The sequence below is a fragment of the Lycorma delicatula genome, chromosome 3 (assembly GCF_047948215.1).
Source record: "Lycorma delicatula isolate Av1 chromosome 3, ASM4794821v1, whole genome shotgun sequence".
In the NCBI taxonomy this organism is placed as follows: Eukaryota; Metazoa; Arthropoda; class Insecta; order Hemiptera; family Fulgoridae; genus Lycorma; species Lycorma delicatula.
The window spans coordinates 57,743,358-57,761,366 of record NC_134457.1 but is presented as its reverse complement, the minus strand read 5'-3'; the positions used below and the strand labels follow the sequence as shown (position 1 = coordinate 57,761,366).

Below are 18,009 nucleotides of genomic sequence, written 5' to 3'. Positions count from 1 at the left end.
CTTCCTTGTACGCCTATTAAATTACATATGCACATTTTTTGCTGAACTTCATATAAACTTACTTCATTTGAAAATGAAATACGATCCTCCAATTCTTTAATAAAGTGGACAGTTACACAACTGCATTGTGGTGGACACCTCATTGCATCACATGTTTTGTGGTGTCCATATCAGCATTTTATATTAGTTTGTCCCTCAAGCAGTTATGTGGTGTGAGAAGGTATCGGATCCGTAACACCACGCACACATCGATTCGAATCCAACTTCATGTATATATATATATATATATTTTTTTTTTTTTTTTTTAATTTAAATATATTGATTTATAAATAATTATTTACCTCTGTAAAAGTTTTTGAATTAAAATGTACATAAAATTTTATTTCACTAATAACTTCTGATTTTTTTTATAATTTTTTTTTATTGTTATTATTGAATTATTATTATTAAAAAAATTTTAAAATCAGAGGTTAATAATTATTAATAAATCAATATACTTAAATTAAAAAAAGGAGATGAAGTCGGATTCGATTCGAACTGATGTGCCTTCCCCTTGTAAGATCCAAATATTTCATTAATTAAAATTTTATTTGGCTGTAACTCTGGAACCAATGAAAATAAGTACCACTTATGATATATCGATGAAAAGTTCTCATCGAGGACTTATTATTGCAGTTAAGAAGAAATCCAATTTGGGCTTTTTTGGACAATTTTGGTCCAGTCGATCGCAATCAAAAGGGGAGGTGCACAACTAGATGTTACAACAGCCCTAAATCCAAAATTTCAACATCCTTCGGCTAATCGTTTTGAGTTATGCAATATACATACGTACGTACAGACGTCACGCCGTCTAGTTAAAATAAATTCAGGGATGGTCGGAATAGATATTTCCGTTGATATCTGAAAACCGAAATTTTTCGCGATCACAACAGTTCCTTTACTTCGTACAAGGAAATAAAAATACATCGCATTTATTTATGGTTGATCATTTGTAAGCTTTATTAATCAGTTTCTTCAACACCAAATGGTTCTTATGATCTTCACCATCCCTTATGTAAAATTAATATTATGTATACTTTAATTACCTTTTCAGCCAAAGATAAATCTTAATTTCCTTAACTTTTTATTTACTTAGTGATAGGTATAGTTTTATCAGGTAAAAATCGATTCTTTGATTCTTCTAACAGCTGATTTTTCAAATCGCTTTGTACGGTTGTAGTTTTTTTTTACTACGTGTAACTGGACGTATTGAACCGTTTCTATTGACAGAATTTTTTCTTAGTTACGGTTTGTTTCGCGTAATAAGAAACACAAACTTATCGGTATCCGTACTGACTAGAAAACTAATTTTTGATTGGAATACAGCGATGATTCAAGTTTAAGTTTCTCTGAACCGTGTAAGTTTATCTATTGCTTATACAGTATTGAGTTTTCGAAGGAGCTACTTAACAAAATTCTTGTGAATTATTTAAATTTTATCTAAGTTATTAAATAAATATCTTTTTAAAATTAATTTGTAACTACATAAATTGTTTTAATGTTTATTATATTTTGTTTAGCTTTAATAAGGCTAAAAGTAGCTTAAAAGCTAACAAAAGTTATTAATTGTGATAAATAATATTTTTTTCGGGTTCTAATTATAATTACAAATAATTATAAGGTACATTTAACATATATAAGGGAATAAATTGGTGTAATAGTTAGATACTACCTTTCTAAGGTAATACGTTTTTCATAATATTATGACATTTATTTAAATACTAGCAGACCCGGCAATGCTTCGCTGTTGCTAGATTTGAGTGTATATATGTATATTGATTAAATGAACACAATCGAAAGTTTGATAAAATATTAAAAAACTGAACATTACGGAACTTCACAAAATTTAATCTTTCCCTTTTTCTTTTTCACCCCTTTCCCCCCCATTTTCCCCGCGCGTACAGTTTTTTAGTTTATAATGGCACACATACGAATTTATATATATAGAAAAGAATGTCTTATATATAAATGCCTTTTTATATATATATAGAAAAGAATGTCTGTTTGTATATTTGTTTGTTTCGTTGATATCGACACCGGCGCCACCTAGCGGGTATAGTTTTTGCAAAAATTTTTCTTTCACGTAACTAATATATATTCTAAGTATGAGCCAAATCGGTCCATAAATAAAATTTTTCGAAATATCTCAAATCCAGCGTCACCTAACGGGTCCAAAGTAATTCAAAAACCTTCGCGGACGTGCGCACAACTCACCATAGTTTCATCGCAATCGAATGAATGTTATAGGAACGAGTACGAGACAAAAAACATTAATTTATAAGATTTGTTATCTTATTTATAGATTTGTTGTCATCTTCTCCCCCCAAACACCCAAATTATACGGCGTCGGATGGGCAACATTCATCAAGATAAAACAGCTGGACTACCATCAAATTGAATTAATTGAACTTTGATCTGGAAGCATGTTGGAATAACTATAACAACTGATAGTAATAACTATCCGTTCAAACCAATCAGTGAGTTTAAATTTTAACTCAATTTTTAATTATGTAAATAAAAATTTTTTACAAGTAACGAACAGCATTCTTAATGTACGAGAGTTCAATTATTTTTAGTTGTAATATCCATAATCTACTTCCAATTTCCGAACTAGAACTAATAATTACTGTGTTTTTTGTCTTATACGCAGTTAACCTCGTCTTTACATTATTATTTTTTTTTTGTTGCGACAAATGAAAGTTATTTGAATATATTATATATTTAAAAAATTGGGCTGAAATCTATTTCCAATCCATGAGGATAGATCATTAGCCATCACTTATTAAAAGTAAAAAAATATCCGACCCTTTCCGGGAATCGAACGCAAAATCCCAGCTTCTACCATACAGCTTGCTAACTGGTCAGCCGATAAATCAAACTTCCACGATTAGCCAAGTAAATGAGCATACAAGCCTTAAAATTAAGCGTAATATTCAGATGTTGGCTTATACACCTACTGGCCTCGGGTTCAATTCCAGGTAAATGTCTGTCATTTTTTCTCCAATAATTAAATTTATTTCATCTTCCTCGTTAAAATCTATGTAATAACGGATATTTAAGGTTACAATAGCAACAAATTTATAATCATCCGTAAAGACCGAAAATTTGTCAAATATGCCAGTTTTTCATTTTATGCTTATTTTTTCATCGTAAGCTATTTATTTTTTGTTTATCATTTTATAACATTAGTTTTTGTTCTTAGTTTTCATCACTGTGTTTCAATCGAAAATTTTTAGAAAAGGATTATTGTGAAGGAATCAGCCCATTAACGATACCAGATTTGCTGATTTATATACGGAGTGTTTATAAAAGAACACCTTAATTTCAAGAAATATTAATTAAATAATGGAATCGGTTAAAAACATCCGGTCTTCATATTATGTTCGTTATATTAAGTTTTTCATCGTAAATAATCGTCGCTGTTGCCACCACTGTGTGACCTTCACTACGTATTTGATTGGCAGTCTAACTCTCAGTCATGATGACACCAAAGCTGAAAGCTCATTGCATGATTTGATTTATCGAAACAAGATCGGTTCAGTTTAGCGTAATTATCAACATGAATATGGCATTGCCCCGCCTTCGAATAAAACAATACTTCAACTTCAATACGTCAGTTTCAATAAGTCAGCCCTAACTTCATTTCAGTCGTAACTTCAATAAGTCAGTTTAAGGAAACAGGCAGGGTCTTAAAGATGAAGTCACTAGGCAGGCCGTCCGTAACTGAATAGTATGTGAAACGGAACCTAGCAACTTGTACGCGTAGCCCGAAAAAGTCATTAGCAAGGCGCAGATTTTTTTTTTAGAGTTAGGAATACCTAAATCTCCAGTGTACAAAGAAAGTTGTGCATAAGAGGCTTAGACTACGTGCGAATAAGATACAGCTTATATGAAATCAAACCAGATGACAAAGTGAAAAGATTGGAGTTGGAGTTTACAGCTTTAATGCTTAACAACATAGATGAAAATGAGGTTTACCTGAATAATGTCATGTTTACAGATGAGGCCACATTTTAAATTAGTGATTCAGTAAATCGACACAGTTGCAGGATTTGGAGCTCAAAGCCACCGCATGAAATTATCGAACATCAACGTAACTCTCCCAAAGTCAATATTTGGTGTAAACTGAAGAATAACCGTATTGTGGGCCCGTTCATTTTTTAGAAAGCACAATTAATGGAGATATTTTCTGTGATATGCTCGAACTTTAAGTTTTTCCATAGATTGATGACATTAAAGAAGAAAACTGATTAATTTTTTATTAGCTAGACAGCCCTCCGTTGCATTACAGTAACCGTGTCCAAATTACTTCAAACATTCGGTTTCAAAACAGGTGGATTGGAAGAGGAGGGCCGATCCCATGGCATCAAGGAGCCTAGACATGATCCCACTAGATTTCTTTTTGTGGGGGCATGTGAAAAACATTGTTTATTCGGAGAAAATCCATGACATCAACCCTCTACGAAAGAGGATTGTTGCGGCAATAGCAACCATTACACTTGAAATGTTGGCGAGTACGTGGGTAGAGCTGAATTACTACCTGGTCGTGTACCGGGCAACGAATGGTGCACATATCGAAGTGTATTGAACACAGAAAAATACTTCAGAATTTACCCTTTCAGAATATGTATACTCAAGTAAATAACAATTAAATATAATGCTATTTAAATAATACTTAAAAGTGAGGAGTTCTTTTATAAACACTGCATATAGTTTGTATTAAACAAAAATCTCATTAGCCCAGACAAACACGTCATGGTAGAGTATACACGTATTTGAAAATTAAGGGTAGGTTACATACAATTAGATAGGAGTTATAAAAAAATAATTTTATACCTATATTATTGAGTGTACTGGAAGAAATCATAAAATATTCAAACGTATACGAATATCTTTGTTACTGATTTATTGTTATTAATTGAAAGGTTTCTTTCAGTTTATTATGCATTGAATTTTTAACATAACATTTCTTTGCTTATCATTTTAATATATATATATAACTTAAACGCGGTGCAGGTGTACTTGCTTATACGATCTCTTCCCTTTCTACCAGAGACTTCTTAAATACATTTCTCAATCTGAAGCTAAAGAAAGGAACCTTATTCCATTAATTTCTTCAGAATAATTGTAAAATATTATTTGTAATCAAAACAAATAATTTTTGTTATTGTTATTCTAGTTTTAAACCGGTTCTATAAGGGTTATTACATTAAGAGATGGTTGGAAATAAAATTTTATGTTATTGTCAAGTAGGCACAAATGACAGCTTATTCAAATTTTAATAACATAATTATGTAATTTAAATAAATAATAGCCTAAAATATATTTATTATAGACATATAGATATTAAAAAACATTTGCATACTTATGTACGAAAATAAAATATAACTTAACATGAAAACTCTATCCAAAATCTTCTGTATCAAGTTTCATATGATAAATTCATTTTATTTTTACAGAGGCGATTTATTTTATTTGAAAATAATTAAAATTAAAACCCGTTCAAAACACGTCTAGCAATAATAAAATTCATAAGGTTAACATTCTATGGTATACTTTAGGCTAATTTTACGGAATTCATGTCCGAATACCTTCTTTTTTCTATTTTAATAATTCGTGTTGCAATGTGTGGCTGAGACACGGGTTAGCCAATTATTTTTATTACATTCATTTTACTTGCTTGTTACCCATTAGCAAGCAACAACTTGTCAACTGTCAAGATGCTGCCTGCTACCCACTGGTTGCCTAGGTTTACTTTACCACTCAACGACTAAGTTTACTTAGCCACCCATTGAGATGTGCATGATGCATGCACAACTCAGCCAGTAACAAGCTTAGGGATATGTTATCCGTTGGCGGGATATCGGTGGCCAATCAGAGATTTTCGCCATTACACGAGCCAAAGATGGCGAAAAGGGTATCCCAAATCGAAATAAAAAAAATACAGAAAAACCTTAAAATTAAACTGAAAACTTCAAATTAACTTAAAACCCAAATAGCCGAAATTTAAAGAATATTTAATTTCGATATAATTTTGACATAAAATTTAATATACGTACAAGTAATTTTGAAAAGAGATTTTGAACATCTTACATGCTTAAATTTTAAAATAAGTATGAATTTTAGCCACACTTTTTGAATGGTTGCTGTTAAACAGTATTTATAATAACTTTATTGTTACTTTAATTTTAATTTTGTATATTTTGAATTATTATTATTATTTTGTTATTTTTATGTACAGTATACAGTCTTTACTTGTATTCAAATAAGCACTTGATAATTAATTTCAGTTATGGTTAATGATCTACCATATGATCTATCACGGATAGATCGGAGCACGGTTCCATTAGGTTTTCAGCCGAACCACCGTGTCGGTCTAGTAGTGAACTCGTCATCGCAAATCAGCTGATTTCGAAGTCGAGAGTTCTAAGGTTCAAATTGTAATTAAGGTAGTTACTTTTATACGGATTACTACATCGTGGATACCGAAGTGTTCTTTGGTGGTTGGGTTTCAATTAACCACACATCTCAGGAATGGTCGACCTGAGACTGTACAAGACTACACTTCATTTACATTAATACATACCATCTTCATTCATCCTTTGAAGTAATACGTTATAATGTTTCCGGAGGATAAACAGAAAAAAGAGAGGTTTTCAGTCGACTTTTTTGAATATATAACATTATTTTGTAATAATAACGCTGCGGAGCAGCAAGGAGCCACATTATAATAAAAATAATGATTAATTTATAGCTTTGAAAAAATTATTACCATAACATTAAATGTCAAATAAAAACTTACAATAAGATTCAGTCCAACTGGTCATGCTATGTCTGCCGCTAAATTTGAAGTTTAATAACTTGCTTCGTAATTACGGTAAAACCTAATTTGTTTCTATTTATTCCTGGAATATGTCATTAAAAAAAGAACTACAGAAAATTTACTTCAGTTATTTTAAAATAACTGTTGCAGAGAAGAAACTACCTTAACGATCACTTATTAACATAGATTACCTAGCTGCTCTCTTAACTATTGTCCTTACTATTACGATGAACGGCTGCACATAAAACAATTTTCGTATTCACGCAAAATATTTAAATCATTACTTTATTTACAAATATTATTTTTCCGCGATATAATAATTGTTTATTACAGTTGGTTTTTTTAACGGCAAGTAATTGGAAAAGTCTTGCCCCAAAAATTTTAAAATTGGTCGAGACCAATGTAAAAAGTTAAAATTTAAAATAAAGAATCTTTATGTTTAAAAATTTAAAGATAAAACTTTATTTTTTGAAGAAAGGTTAACACCAATTTGTCTAGTCATGAAGTCACAGCGTTTTTTGGTAGTTTACTACGACTAAACTGGTACCGTCGTACTAAACTTTCTCTTGTTTGTTAGAAGATATTTGTTATTTTAATAATAAGGAAGGTTTATAAATCTATTAAATGTTATACGTTGTTTTAGTTTTATTTTTGTTTTGTTTTTTCACTATTAAGATCTTTTTTTAAGAATCGTAATGTTTTTGCAGTTAAATAGGATTTAACTGCACTACATGTTGTGGATGTAATATATTTTATCGCCAAATAGAAGCAGTTGTTTCGATGAATAATAAACTGTACGCATTTAGATTTTTTATTGTATATAATTAATCATTTTTGGTTATTTCAATCCATATATCTACTTGCATGTGAGTTAAACCCTTTATACGAGGTGTGTGAGAAAAGTAATGAGACTAACTTTTTACTTACCAAAATTTTTATTTTTTTCAAACAATATTATCATCCCCTTCAAAGTAGTTCCATTGGGCAGCTGTACACCGGTGGAGTGGTTGTTCCCACTCCTGGTAGCAGCGCTGGAAGGCTTCAACTGGTAGGGCTTTTAACTGGTCGGTCACAGTCTTTTGAATGTTATCCAAAGTTCCAAAATGACGTCCTTTTAAGACATGTTTCAATTTTGGGAAAAAGAAAAAGTCACAAGGACAAGGAAATCAGAAGAATAGGGGGGTTGAGGAACCGTAGGAATGCGTTGAGGTCAAAAATACCCTGATGGAAATGGCCGTGTGACACGGGGCATTGTCATGATGAAGCATCCGCTTGTCTGCAATGTTTGGCCTCACGCGAATCACTGTTTTCTTGAGCCTTTCAAGGACATCTTTGTAAAAAACTTGATTGACAGTTTGTCCTGGAGGAACAAATTCTTTATCCACGATACCCCTACTGTCAAAAAAGTAAATCAGCATGGTTTTGATCTTTGATTTGCTCATTCGACATTTTTTCGGTCGAGGAGATGATGGAGTGTGCTACTCTTCGCTTTGCCGCTTTGTTTCAGGATCGTACTCAAATATCCAGGATTCATCACTTGTGGTTACACGATTGAAGAATTCTTGGTCATTGTCAATCCTCTCAAGAAGATCAACGCAAACGTTTCTTCGATTGTCCTGTTCCATTGTGAATTTTTTCGGCACCAATTTCGCATGTCCAAATCGTCTGTCAAAATTTGATGTATGGTGAAAGTGTTTAAATTTAACTGTTCACTCATCATCCTTATTGTTAAACGACGGTCTGATCTCTCAAGAACCTCACACGCTCAACGTTTCGTCAGATTTTGAAGTTGAAGGTCTCCCTGAGCGAGGTTGATCTTCAACGTGTTCTCGGCTTCCAAAAATGATCTGTGCCAGCGGAAAACATGTACTCTTGATAAGCAATGTTCCCCATAAACCTGTTTCAACTTTTCAAATGTCACACTCGCGGATTCCCCAAGTTTAACACAAAACTTGATTGCACAACGTTGCTCTAAATTCCGATGTTCCATTTTCGTAATACACAACAAAAACACAACTTCACTGATGGCGCTGTCAAAAATAATGTGTTGGCTGAACGGAGTTGAAACTCGTACTGAGCATGTGGAAGGGATGAACAAATCGGTCCAGCACAGACCGGTAGAAACAGCGTTGCCAGATCGCTCGCAGTACTTTATAAGCTCATTACTTTTCTCACACACCTCGTGTAGTCTTACGTTAAAACTTTCTCATTTATTTACTTGATATCAAGTAACCCCTTCTGTATTGTAGTTATTACAAGATTCAAATTAAGTACAGTGGATTAACAGCTAGAAATTTAAAATACTTACAATACCTACGAGCGCTAAAAAAAAAAGAGTTCAAGCAACACTGTAAACAAAAATTTAAATATTTCCAAGAAAAAAAAATTACTCTACAAATTAATAAATGTGTATCTATAAATCTACGTCTACAATTTTATAAATTGTGTTATTTTTTTATGCTGTATTCTAACACTATGTCGAAACAATATTTGGGAAGAATAATTACGAATTGGAAATTCTTCAAAAAAAAAAAGAAATTGGTTAAACCGGATTAACTTGGCAGTTTAAAACAACGTATATTGTCTCATCTGAATTATTTTAAATTACTAAACATTAAAATCAGTTATTATTCTCGTTTTATATATAAATAAAAAGTAATACATAGAGAAGAGGTCACGGCTGAATATTATTTACCGTCCGATTTGATATTATAATTTTTTCCTGTGTGTATTTTACACTTGAAATGAGCACAAGTTGGAATTTTACCAATCTTTTGTAACATACACGTTCAAAGTCTAATCATGATTCAGTTAACCAAAACCAAACGGAAAATTTATTGTTTATACCGATATAACGGTCGTGTGTTTTTTTACTTTGTTTATATATTGATGGAAATTGTTTTTGTTGTAGTACAAAGCAAAATACATGCAATAAAACGGTTTCCTCCTTGACGAAGCGGTTGGTATCTTCTTCGTTTTTCATCCAAAACATTCTGGGATCAATCCCTATTAGGCTTGGCACTTTTCATGTACTGCAATTATTACACATCAAATCCCTGCTTGAAAACCTAATCATCTAAAAAAAAAAAAAATAGATAAATTTGCTTGTACGTTTGCACGTAGTAGTTTAATCTATAATATTTTCAAATTTCACGTTTAAAGCTAATTGAAATAAATTTTGTAATCCTAACACGACATTTTTTTTTAATCAGCCATCTGGTTTTTTTTTAGTTTCAGTTATTTTGGGTTAATTTAACTTAAAATAATACTTAAACTTATATTTGTTTTTCTCTGTAGACATCATCTTAGTTAATTAGAGATTTTTAACCACTTCATTACACGAAAGCGTCAAATGACCAGATGTGTTTGTCAGAGTAAAATATTTACTTATCACTAAATTACTTGTTTCTTTTATTTTATTATTATTTATTTATAGTAATAAAGAAAAAACCATCATTAATGTATTTACACTAAAAGTAAAAAAAAATTAATTTTGTTTAATTCCCAATTCTTTAGAATAAAATTGATAATTAACAAATAGTTTAAATAAATTCTAATCATATTTACTACATTCTGTAGAAGAGTTAGTAATTGAAAAAGTTGGTCTCCGTTCAACTTCTAATTCTTTCACAAATTACATTAAGCATGTCTTTCCCCGAAATAAATAAATAAAAAAATAAATTATTTCAAAAGAATACATCGTAAATGATGAATAGATTATTAAATATTATAATAGAATGGTAAAATTAGGTTGGGTAAAATTTTTATATCAAGAGATGTATAAGAATTGATTATTGAATTTAAAAAAAAAATGTCAGAAGCTATTAAATATTTAGTAATAAAACGTGTAATACGTAAAAATAATAGTAGAGAAAAAACATATCACTGGTGAGACAGATGCAATATATAAAAAAGTAAACATTTTTTGAAAATGGCGCTATGATGTATGTCTAAAGTGCAGATGAAAACTTTGCTGTTAAATAAAAATGAAAGAGCTCTCTGGTGGTAGAAATATAGACAATACTGAGGAATAAATTACTTAATAAGGTATTGAAGGAAAAAGATAATAGATAACATTCTTAGAGGAGATTATATTGAAAGCATAATTTGATAGGACTATAAAGAGATGTAAACAGAATTGAAGGTTTACTATTAACAGAAAGATTTGAAATATTTTGTTGTCTAGGATCAGCAGCATTTCAAACTAATCTATATGATTTATGAGACCAGGTAAACAGTACAATAATTGTTACTGTACCGAAGAAAGCAAAAATAGATGAATGTAAACTACTGCAACACCAAATATCTCGTATCAAAGATACTTATGAGATAATTTTTAAAAGAAGAAAATGTGAAGTAGAAGGATTATTAAATGAAGACTAATTTGGTTTGAGAAAAGCTGCAGTACATGGACCATATTGTCAATCAGATCAGTCTAAGAAGGCTGGCTTCTATAGGCTGTCATGCCCTGTTTTTATTATAATTACTCTACATTTATCGTTTTTAAAGAAGGTTTTCATAAAAAATAATATGATGATATGGTAGATACAAACTTTCCTTTCATTCCTTCCACCATACCTTTTAGCACTTCCATTGCTTCATATTTACTTCTTAATTCCCTAGGGATTTTATTTTTGTGATCTTTAATTATTTTCCTTTTTTTTCAATTCTGTTCAGCAGTTCTTCATCCCTTAGTTTACATGTCTATTTATCCTTTTTATTCTCCACATATGCATTTTCACCTCTTCACCATCTCTTTGAGAATCCATATTCTTATCACTTCCTCTTTATTTTGCCTTTCACCTTCTTCACCATCGCTCCTGAAAATCATATTTCTGTTCCTTACAGCGTCATATTCTAGAAAAGATCTCAGAACCTCTTCTTCAGAGCATTATCCAGATTTCCACATGACCAAATCCTACTATCATATCAATAAACTGCTTTACCATTGTAATTCCTGTTTTAATTTTCTGATACCAGTTTTATTCTTCACTAATTTTGTCGCTCAGATATTTAAAATTACTCACCTTTACTATCCTTTGTAGCTTTCTTATATTCTTATTTTTTAATGTCAATTTTAAAAATGTTTTTATGATAACTATCATCCTATATTCAACCATATTACTTATTCAATTTATCTTGCATTCCATTTGCTTCCTATTCATTTTGCTAGTTGTACCATATGATTAGCAAAGTAGATAATTTAAATTTTTCTTACTCTAATAGACACTTTTCTATTTCTGTCTAAATATACTCGGACAATTTTCCCTGATAGTCATAATATAGAATAAAGTATATTCAACTATAAAAAATCTGATATGGGCACTACATGGCTTCCTTGTACACCTATTAAATTACATGTACACATATTTTTAAAATGAGAAGCAGATAAAATTTTATTTTTAATAACTTCTGATATTTTTTTTATCATAAAAGATTTTTACAATCAGAGGTTAATAATTTAATACATCAATGTATTTAAATTTAAAAAAAGGAGATGAAGTTTGATTCGAACCGATGTGCCTTCCCTTCTAAGATCCAAATATTTCATTAATTAAAATTTCATTTGGCTATAATTCTGGAACCAATAAAAAATAAGTACCACTTATGATATGTAGTTGAAAAGCTCTCAATGAGGTACAGTAATTAAGAAAAAAGTCCAAAATCCAATTTTATTTTTTTTGGATTTTGGGCTTTTTTGGATACTTTTGACTCACTCGATTGCTATCAAAAAGGGAGGTGCACAACTAGATGTTACAACAGTCCTACATCCAAAATGTCTACATCCTACGGCTAATTGTTTTTGAGTTATTCGAGATACATACGTACGTACAGATGTCACGCCGAAATTAGTTAAATTGGATTCAGGGATATTATGGTCAAAATTGATATTTCCGTTAAATCTGAAAACCAAAATTTTTTGCGAACACAATACTTCCTTTATTTTATAAAAGGAAGTAAAAATTGAATAGGTTAAAATTATTTATTTAATATAGATTGGAATTATCATTTACCATTTAAAGGGAAAGATTTTAAATATAAAGTTATAATCTGATAGCTATGATAAGAGTTAAAGAAGAAGAAAGGCTCTAATCCAGAAAGAATGTACTCCATCCTGTTTGCTTTTCAACTAACTTATAGAAGCAATAAAGTTAATAAAATTGAAAATAGATTAACAATTTAGAAAGAGAAAATAAAGTTGTTATAATTCACTGATGACTGATGATAAATTGATTAATGGTGATAAAATTCACTGATGATCACTAAAAATGAGTTCGATGAATACTAAACGACTTGTTTATTTTTCTGTTAAATTATACCATTCCATAGGTATTGTCTGCAGCTAATTACTTGTGGATATAATTATTTTTAATAACAGTATGAGTTTGTAAATATTGTATCAGTAAGTAAACAAATAGTGTATTCATGCTGAAAATAAAAAGAAATAAAACAAATATAATGAAATCAGGCGGAAGAAGTAAAATTAAGACTTTTAAGGATTAAGATAAGACAAAAATAATTCTATAGAAGTTTTACATGCTATTGTTTAGTTATAGAGAATTATATAAGTTGGTTCTAAAATACGTTAATTGAACTTATGCAGTTGTATTCATTCTGTTTTAATTGAATTTTAACTAATTTAAATGAAATAAATTTTGTATATTTCGTACTTGTTTGTTATAATTGTTATAACTTTAATGATGTTATAATAAAATCACGTCACAAGTTGGGATACAAGGCTTAATTACTGTACACGAAACTTCATAATTGCATCGTCCTACATAAGTCTATTATGCTTATAATAAATGAGGTCGGTTTTATTGATAATGTACTTCTTGGTTTTTAATTGATATAAAAAAAGTTTGTTTTCTCATAGTTCCAGGAATCATTTCCCATGACAGTGGTTTGTGATGTTATAAAACACAATCATAGATACAAATTTCTTTCGCTTATCTAATCTAAAACACAAACAACGTTCATTATTTTTAGCATCTTCTATTATAGTTAAATATTCACCATAGAGTATCGTATCTGTTCTTGCCATAAAATTTGTTTAATACTATTATTATTCTAATTTTCTATTACAATTAGATAACTTAATTATCGGTTTCCATAATATAAACTCTATTATTTTAATACGAGGCTCATTTACGTACAAGTATGAAAGAAAAAAGGTATGGGACTTTACGATCGGAGAATTTATTTAGCTAGTGGAGGTATCCAAGCATGTTAACATTTAGTTTGAAAAGGAAAGTACAAAGATAGGTAAATAATAGATTGTTTATTTTTAATGCAACTAAAAAAAGAACCCAGTCTCTTACAATGAGTTTATATATATATATATATATATATATATATATATATATATATATATATAAAACTTAATCGTGGGATGTTCTCTATTTGTTAGATGGCAACATTATATTCAAGGTCAATTGTACGTTGCCGTTTATAAATAACCTTTTTTGTACAATGGTGTCATTCCAGTATTATGAGTTATGTCAATTACGTCATTTTTCATGTTAAAGAATCATAAAAGCCCTAGATCAAAATTATTCCTATTCTCGGACGTTCTAAAGGTTGTAAAAAAGTGTTAAACCATCTCGGTCACTAAAAAAACTTTCTTCAAATTTTTATAGATTTGACTGTCCTTACCTTCTTCATTCAGAGTCCACAAAATTAAAAATTTCTTGCGTAAAGCATCAATTCTCTTCTTGAATTGAAAAAATCCAGACCATGAAAAACGTTTATTCATTAATTTTGTTTTTTAATATCGATGAAAATGGATTAAGGTGCTTGATCATTTCTATTTTAATAACAAAACCGGGTTTTATCAGGGTGGTTATGACAAGTTAAAATAACTGGATTTAAACGGAGAAAATTCTGATATTTGACATTAAAAAAAAATCGTAATATACACTGATAAAATTGATGTTTTATGTTTCTTGCAGCCCTGTTATAGATCGTGTATTTTTAATGAATCTATACATAATGAAGTTTGCATTGGTTTATTCAAAAACGTATTGTGCTATTAGAGAAAACAGAATAAGAATGTTGATTTTACTATAATGTCTATCTTATTGTTACGTAGATAACGATTGTTATGTTGCATGATTTTTTTTCACTTCTAAGGAGACTTGGTCCCCAAAATCGAAGGTTCTTATACCACCAGATCTTTTTCTTTCGGCATATTTAAAAAGTTTAGTTTCTTTTAAACTTATCCCTTACACGTAATAAACTTAAACACTAAAACGTTAGCGATCAAGTATTACGAAAATTGGTTGCAAGTTTTATAAAACGGATAAAAATCTGGATCCGACTTAGAGAAAACTATTTTAAAAATATATTGGGAAATTAAAAAGTGTCTGTGATCTCCCTTTTACATTAGTTTTTCTATGTATATTTAGATATACTTTTCTGTTTTTCATTTGTATAATAGTTAGCATATATCAAATATTTGAAAATTCTGAAGAGATGATAGGTTATATTATACGCCTAAATAATGAAGAAAAATAATAAAGTTAATACATAAAGAGGACGTTATTTGGAGTACAGGTTTAACAATTAGTATTCGAAGTTGTGTTCTTTTTATAATGGAGAAATATTTCTCCATGAAAGTATTATCTTTACTTATAAATTGATTGGACATTCAGTAGTTCTATTTTGACGAAATTCTGTTGAAAAAGTAGTCAGATTGTATTTAATGTTTAATCACGGTAGAGTGTATTTTATATAATGTTTTATGATATCGTTAATTATCGATTTTATTTAGCTAATTCATTAAAGATGAACGCTAAGAATTCACTAAGTTTTTAGACGTTATTTTTATTTGGTTTTATTTATCAAGATCTTTTAAATAATATAACATTGTTACTCAAAAAATTACGGATTGGTAATTTACAATCCGTAATGCATGATTTTTCCGCAGCGTGATTTTTTTGCAAAAAAAAAGGCTAAAGAAAAAATTGTTGGATATGAATATTATTTGTCGGAAATACATTATAGTTTAAAAAAATAATTAAATAATTTTTTCTCTAGCTACTACATACTTTTTTTTTATTAAAGCAACAGAAAAATCGTTTTTAACAATTAATAACTCTGAGACCCTACTTTACTAATAATACTTTTTGAAAAGTATTTTTACTAAAAGAAAAGAAAAGTAAATAATTTACTGAAATTTTCCTAAGGGAGTGACAAATATAATATTGAATTAATTTTTTTTTTGTCCAGTCTTTTGACTGGTTTGGTGCAGCTCTTCAAGATTCCCTATCTAGTTCTAGTCGTTTCATTTCGGTATACCCCCTACATCCTACATCCCTAACAATTTGTTTTACATATTCCAAATGTGGCCTGCCTACACAAGTTTTTCCTTTTACCTGTCCTTCCAATATTAAAGCGACTATTCCAGGATGCTTTAGTATGTGGCCTATAAGTCTTTCTCTTCTTTTAACTATATTTTTCCAAATGCTTCTTTCTTCATCTACTTGCCGCAACACCTCTTCATTTGCCGCTTTATCCACCCATCTGATTTTTAACATTCTCCTATAGCACCACATTTCAAAAGCATCTAATCTTTTCTTCTCAGATAACTCCGATCGTCCAAGTTTCACTTCCATATAAAGAGACATTCCAAACATTATACTTTCAAAAATCTTTTCCTGACATTTAAATTAACTTTTGATGTAAACAAATTATATTTCTGACTGAAGGCTCGTTTCGCTTGTGCTATTCGGCATTTTATATCGCTCCTGCTTCGTCCATCTTTAGTAATTCTACTTCCCAAATAACAAAATTCTTCTACCTCCATAATCTTTTCTCCTCCTGTTTTCACATTCAGTGGTCCATCTTTGTTATTTCTACTACATTTCATTACTTTTGTTTTGTTCTTGTTTATTTTCATGCGATAGTTCTTGCGTAGGACTTCATCTATGCCGTTCATTGTTTCTTCAAAATCCTTTTTACTCTCGCTAATATCATCAGCAAATCGTAGCATCTTTATCTTTTCACCTTGTACTGTTACTCCGAATCTAAATTGTTCTTTAACATCATTAACTGCTAGTTCCATATAAAGATTAAAAAGTAACGGAGATAGGGAACATCCTTGTCGGACTCCCTTTCTTATTACGGCTTCTTTCTTATGTTCTTCAATTATTACTGTTGCTGTTTGGTTTCTGTAAATGTTAGCAATTGTTCTTCTATCTCTATATTTGAACCCTAACTTTTTTAAAATGCTGAATGTTTTATTCCAGTCTACGTTATCGAATGCCTTTTCTAGATCTCTAAATGCCAAGTATGTTGGTTTGTTTTTCTTTAATCTTCCTTCTACTATTAATCTAAGGCCTAAAATTGCTTCCGTTGTCCTTATACTTTTCCTGAAACCAAATTGGTCTTCTCCTAGCACTTCTTCCACTCTCCTCTCAATTCTTCGGTATAGAATTCTAGTTAAGATATTAACTAGAATTCTACTTGAATTAATAGACTTTGTTTTACATGAATTAATTAGAGAAATTGAATTCAAAACGTACAAATTTAGATTGTCAAGGAAGACTTTTACACGACACGTCCAAAAAAAAGAATAATGTATTTAGGGTATATATATATATATATATATATATATATATATATATATATATACACATACCCTAAATACATTATACATTAAATACATACATTATACATTTAAATACATATATATATATATATATATGTATTTTCAAATACATTTATATATATATATATATATATATATATACATTTAAATACATATATATATATATATATATAAATATATGTATTTTCAAATACATTTATATATATATATAAATGTATGTATGTTTGTTCCACCATAACAGCTCACTGCGTTGTAGGACAATGTAAGACAAATGTCTTACATTATCGGGAGTGTCAAAGACTATATATCTACACACACACACACACACACACACACACAGAGAGAGAGAGAGAGAGAGAGAGAGAGAGAGAGAGAGAGAGAGAGAGAGAGAGAGAGAGAGAGAGAGAGAGAGAGAGAGAGAGAGAGAGAGAGAGACAAACTGATTCTAGAGCTTGAAATCAGGAAAAAAGTTCATACAAACAAATGTCTGAAAACGCTTTGTTATCGAGTTACGGCTAGGGAAAACGTTCGCGCG

The 18,009-nt window shown here is 30.0% G+C and overlaps 1 protein-coding gene across 2 annotated transcripts in view; it reads left to right on the top strand.

Annotated features, from left to right (window-relative positions):
* Nucleotides 1-18,009, top strand: part of Ercc1 (DNA excision repair protein Ercc1) — a 108,200-nt gene that overhangs the window by 51,511 nt on the left and 38,680 nt on the right. Inside the window, exon 5 of one of the 2 annotated variants that reach the window (XM_075359865.1) lies at nt 2,342-2,471. The exons of the other annotated variant lie outside the window; for it this stretch is intronic. Coding sequence (XP_075215980.1) covers nt 2,342-2,437 — 96 coding nt within the window. The 3' untranslated portion in view covers nt 2,438-2,471. Of the gene's footprint in view, nt 1-2,341; nt 2,472-18,009 lie in introns of those variants that run through there. 2 annotated transcript variants of the gene reach the window in all.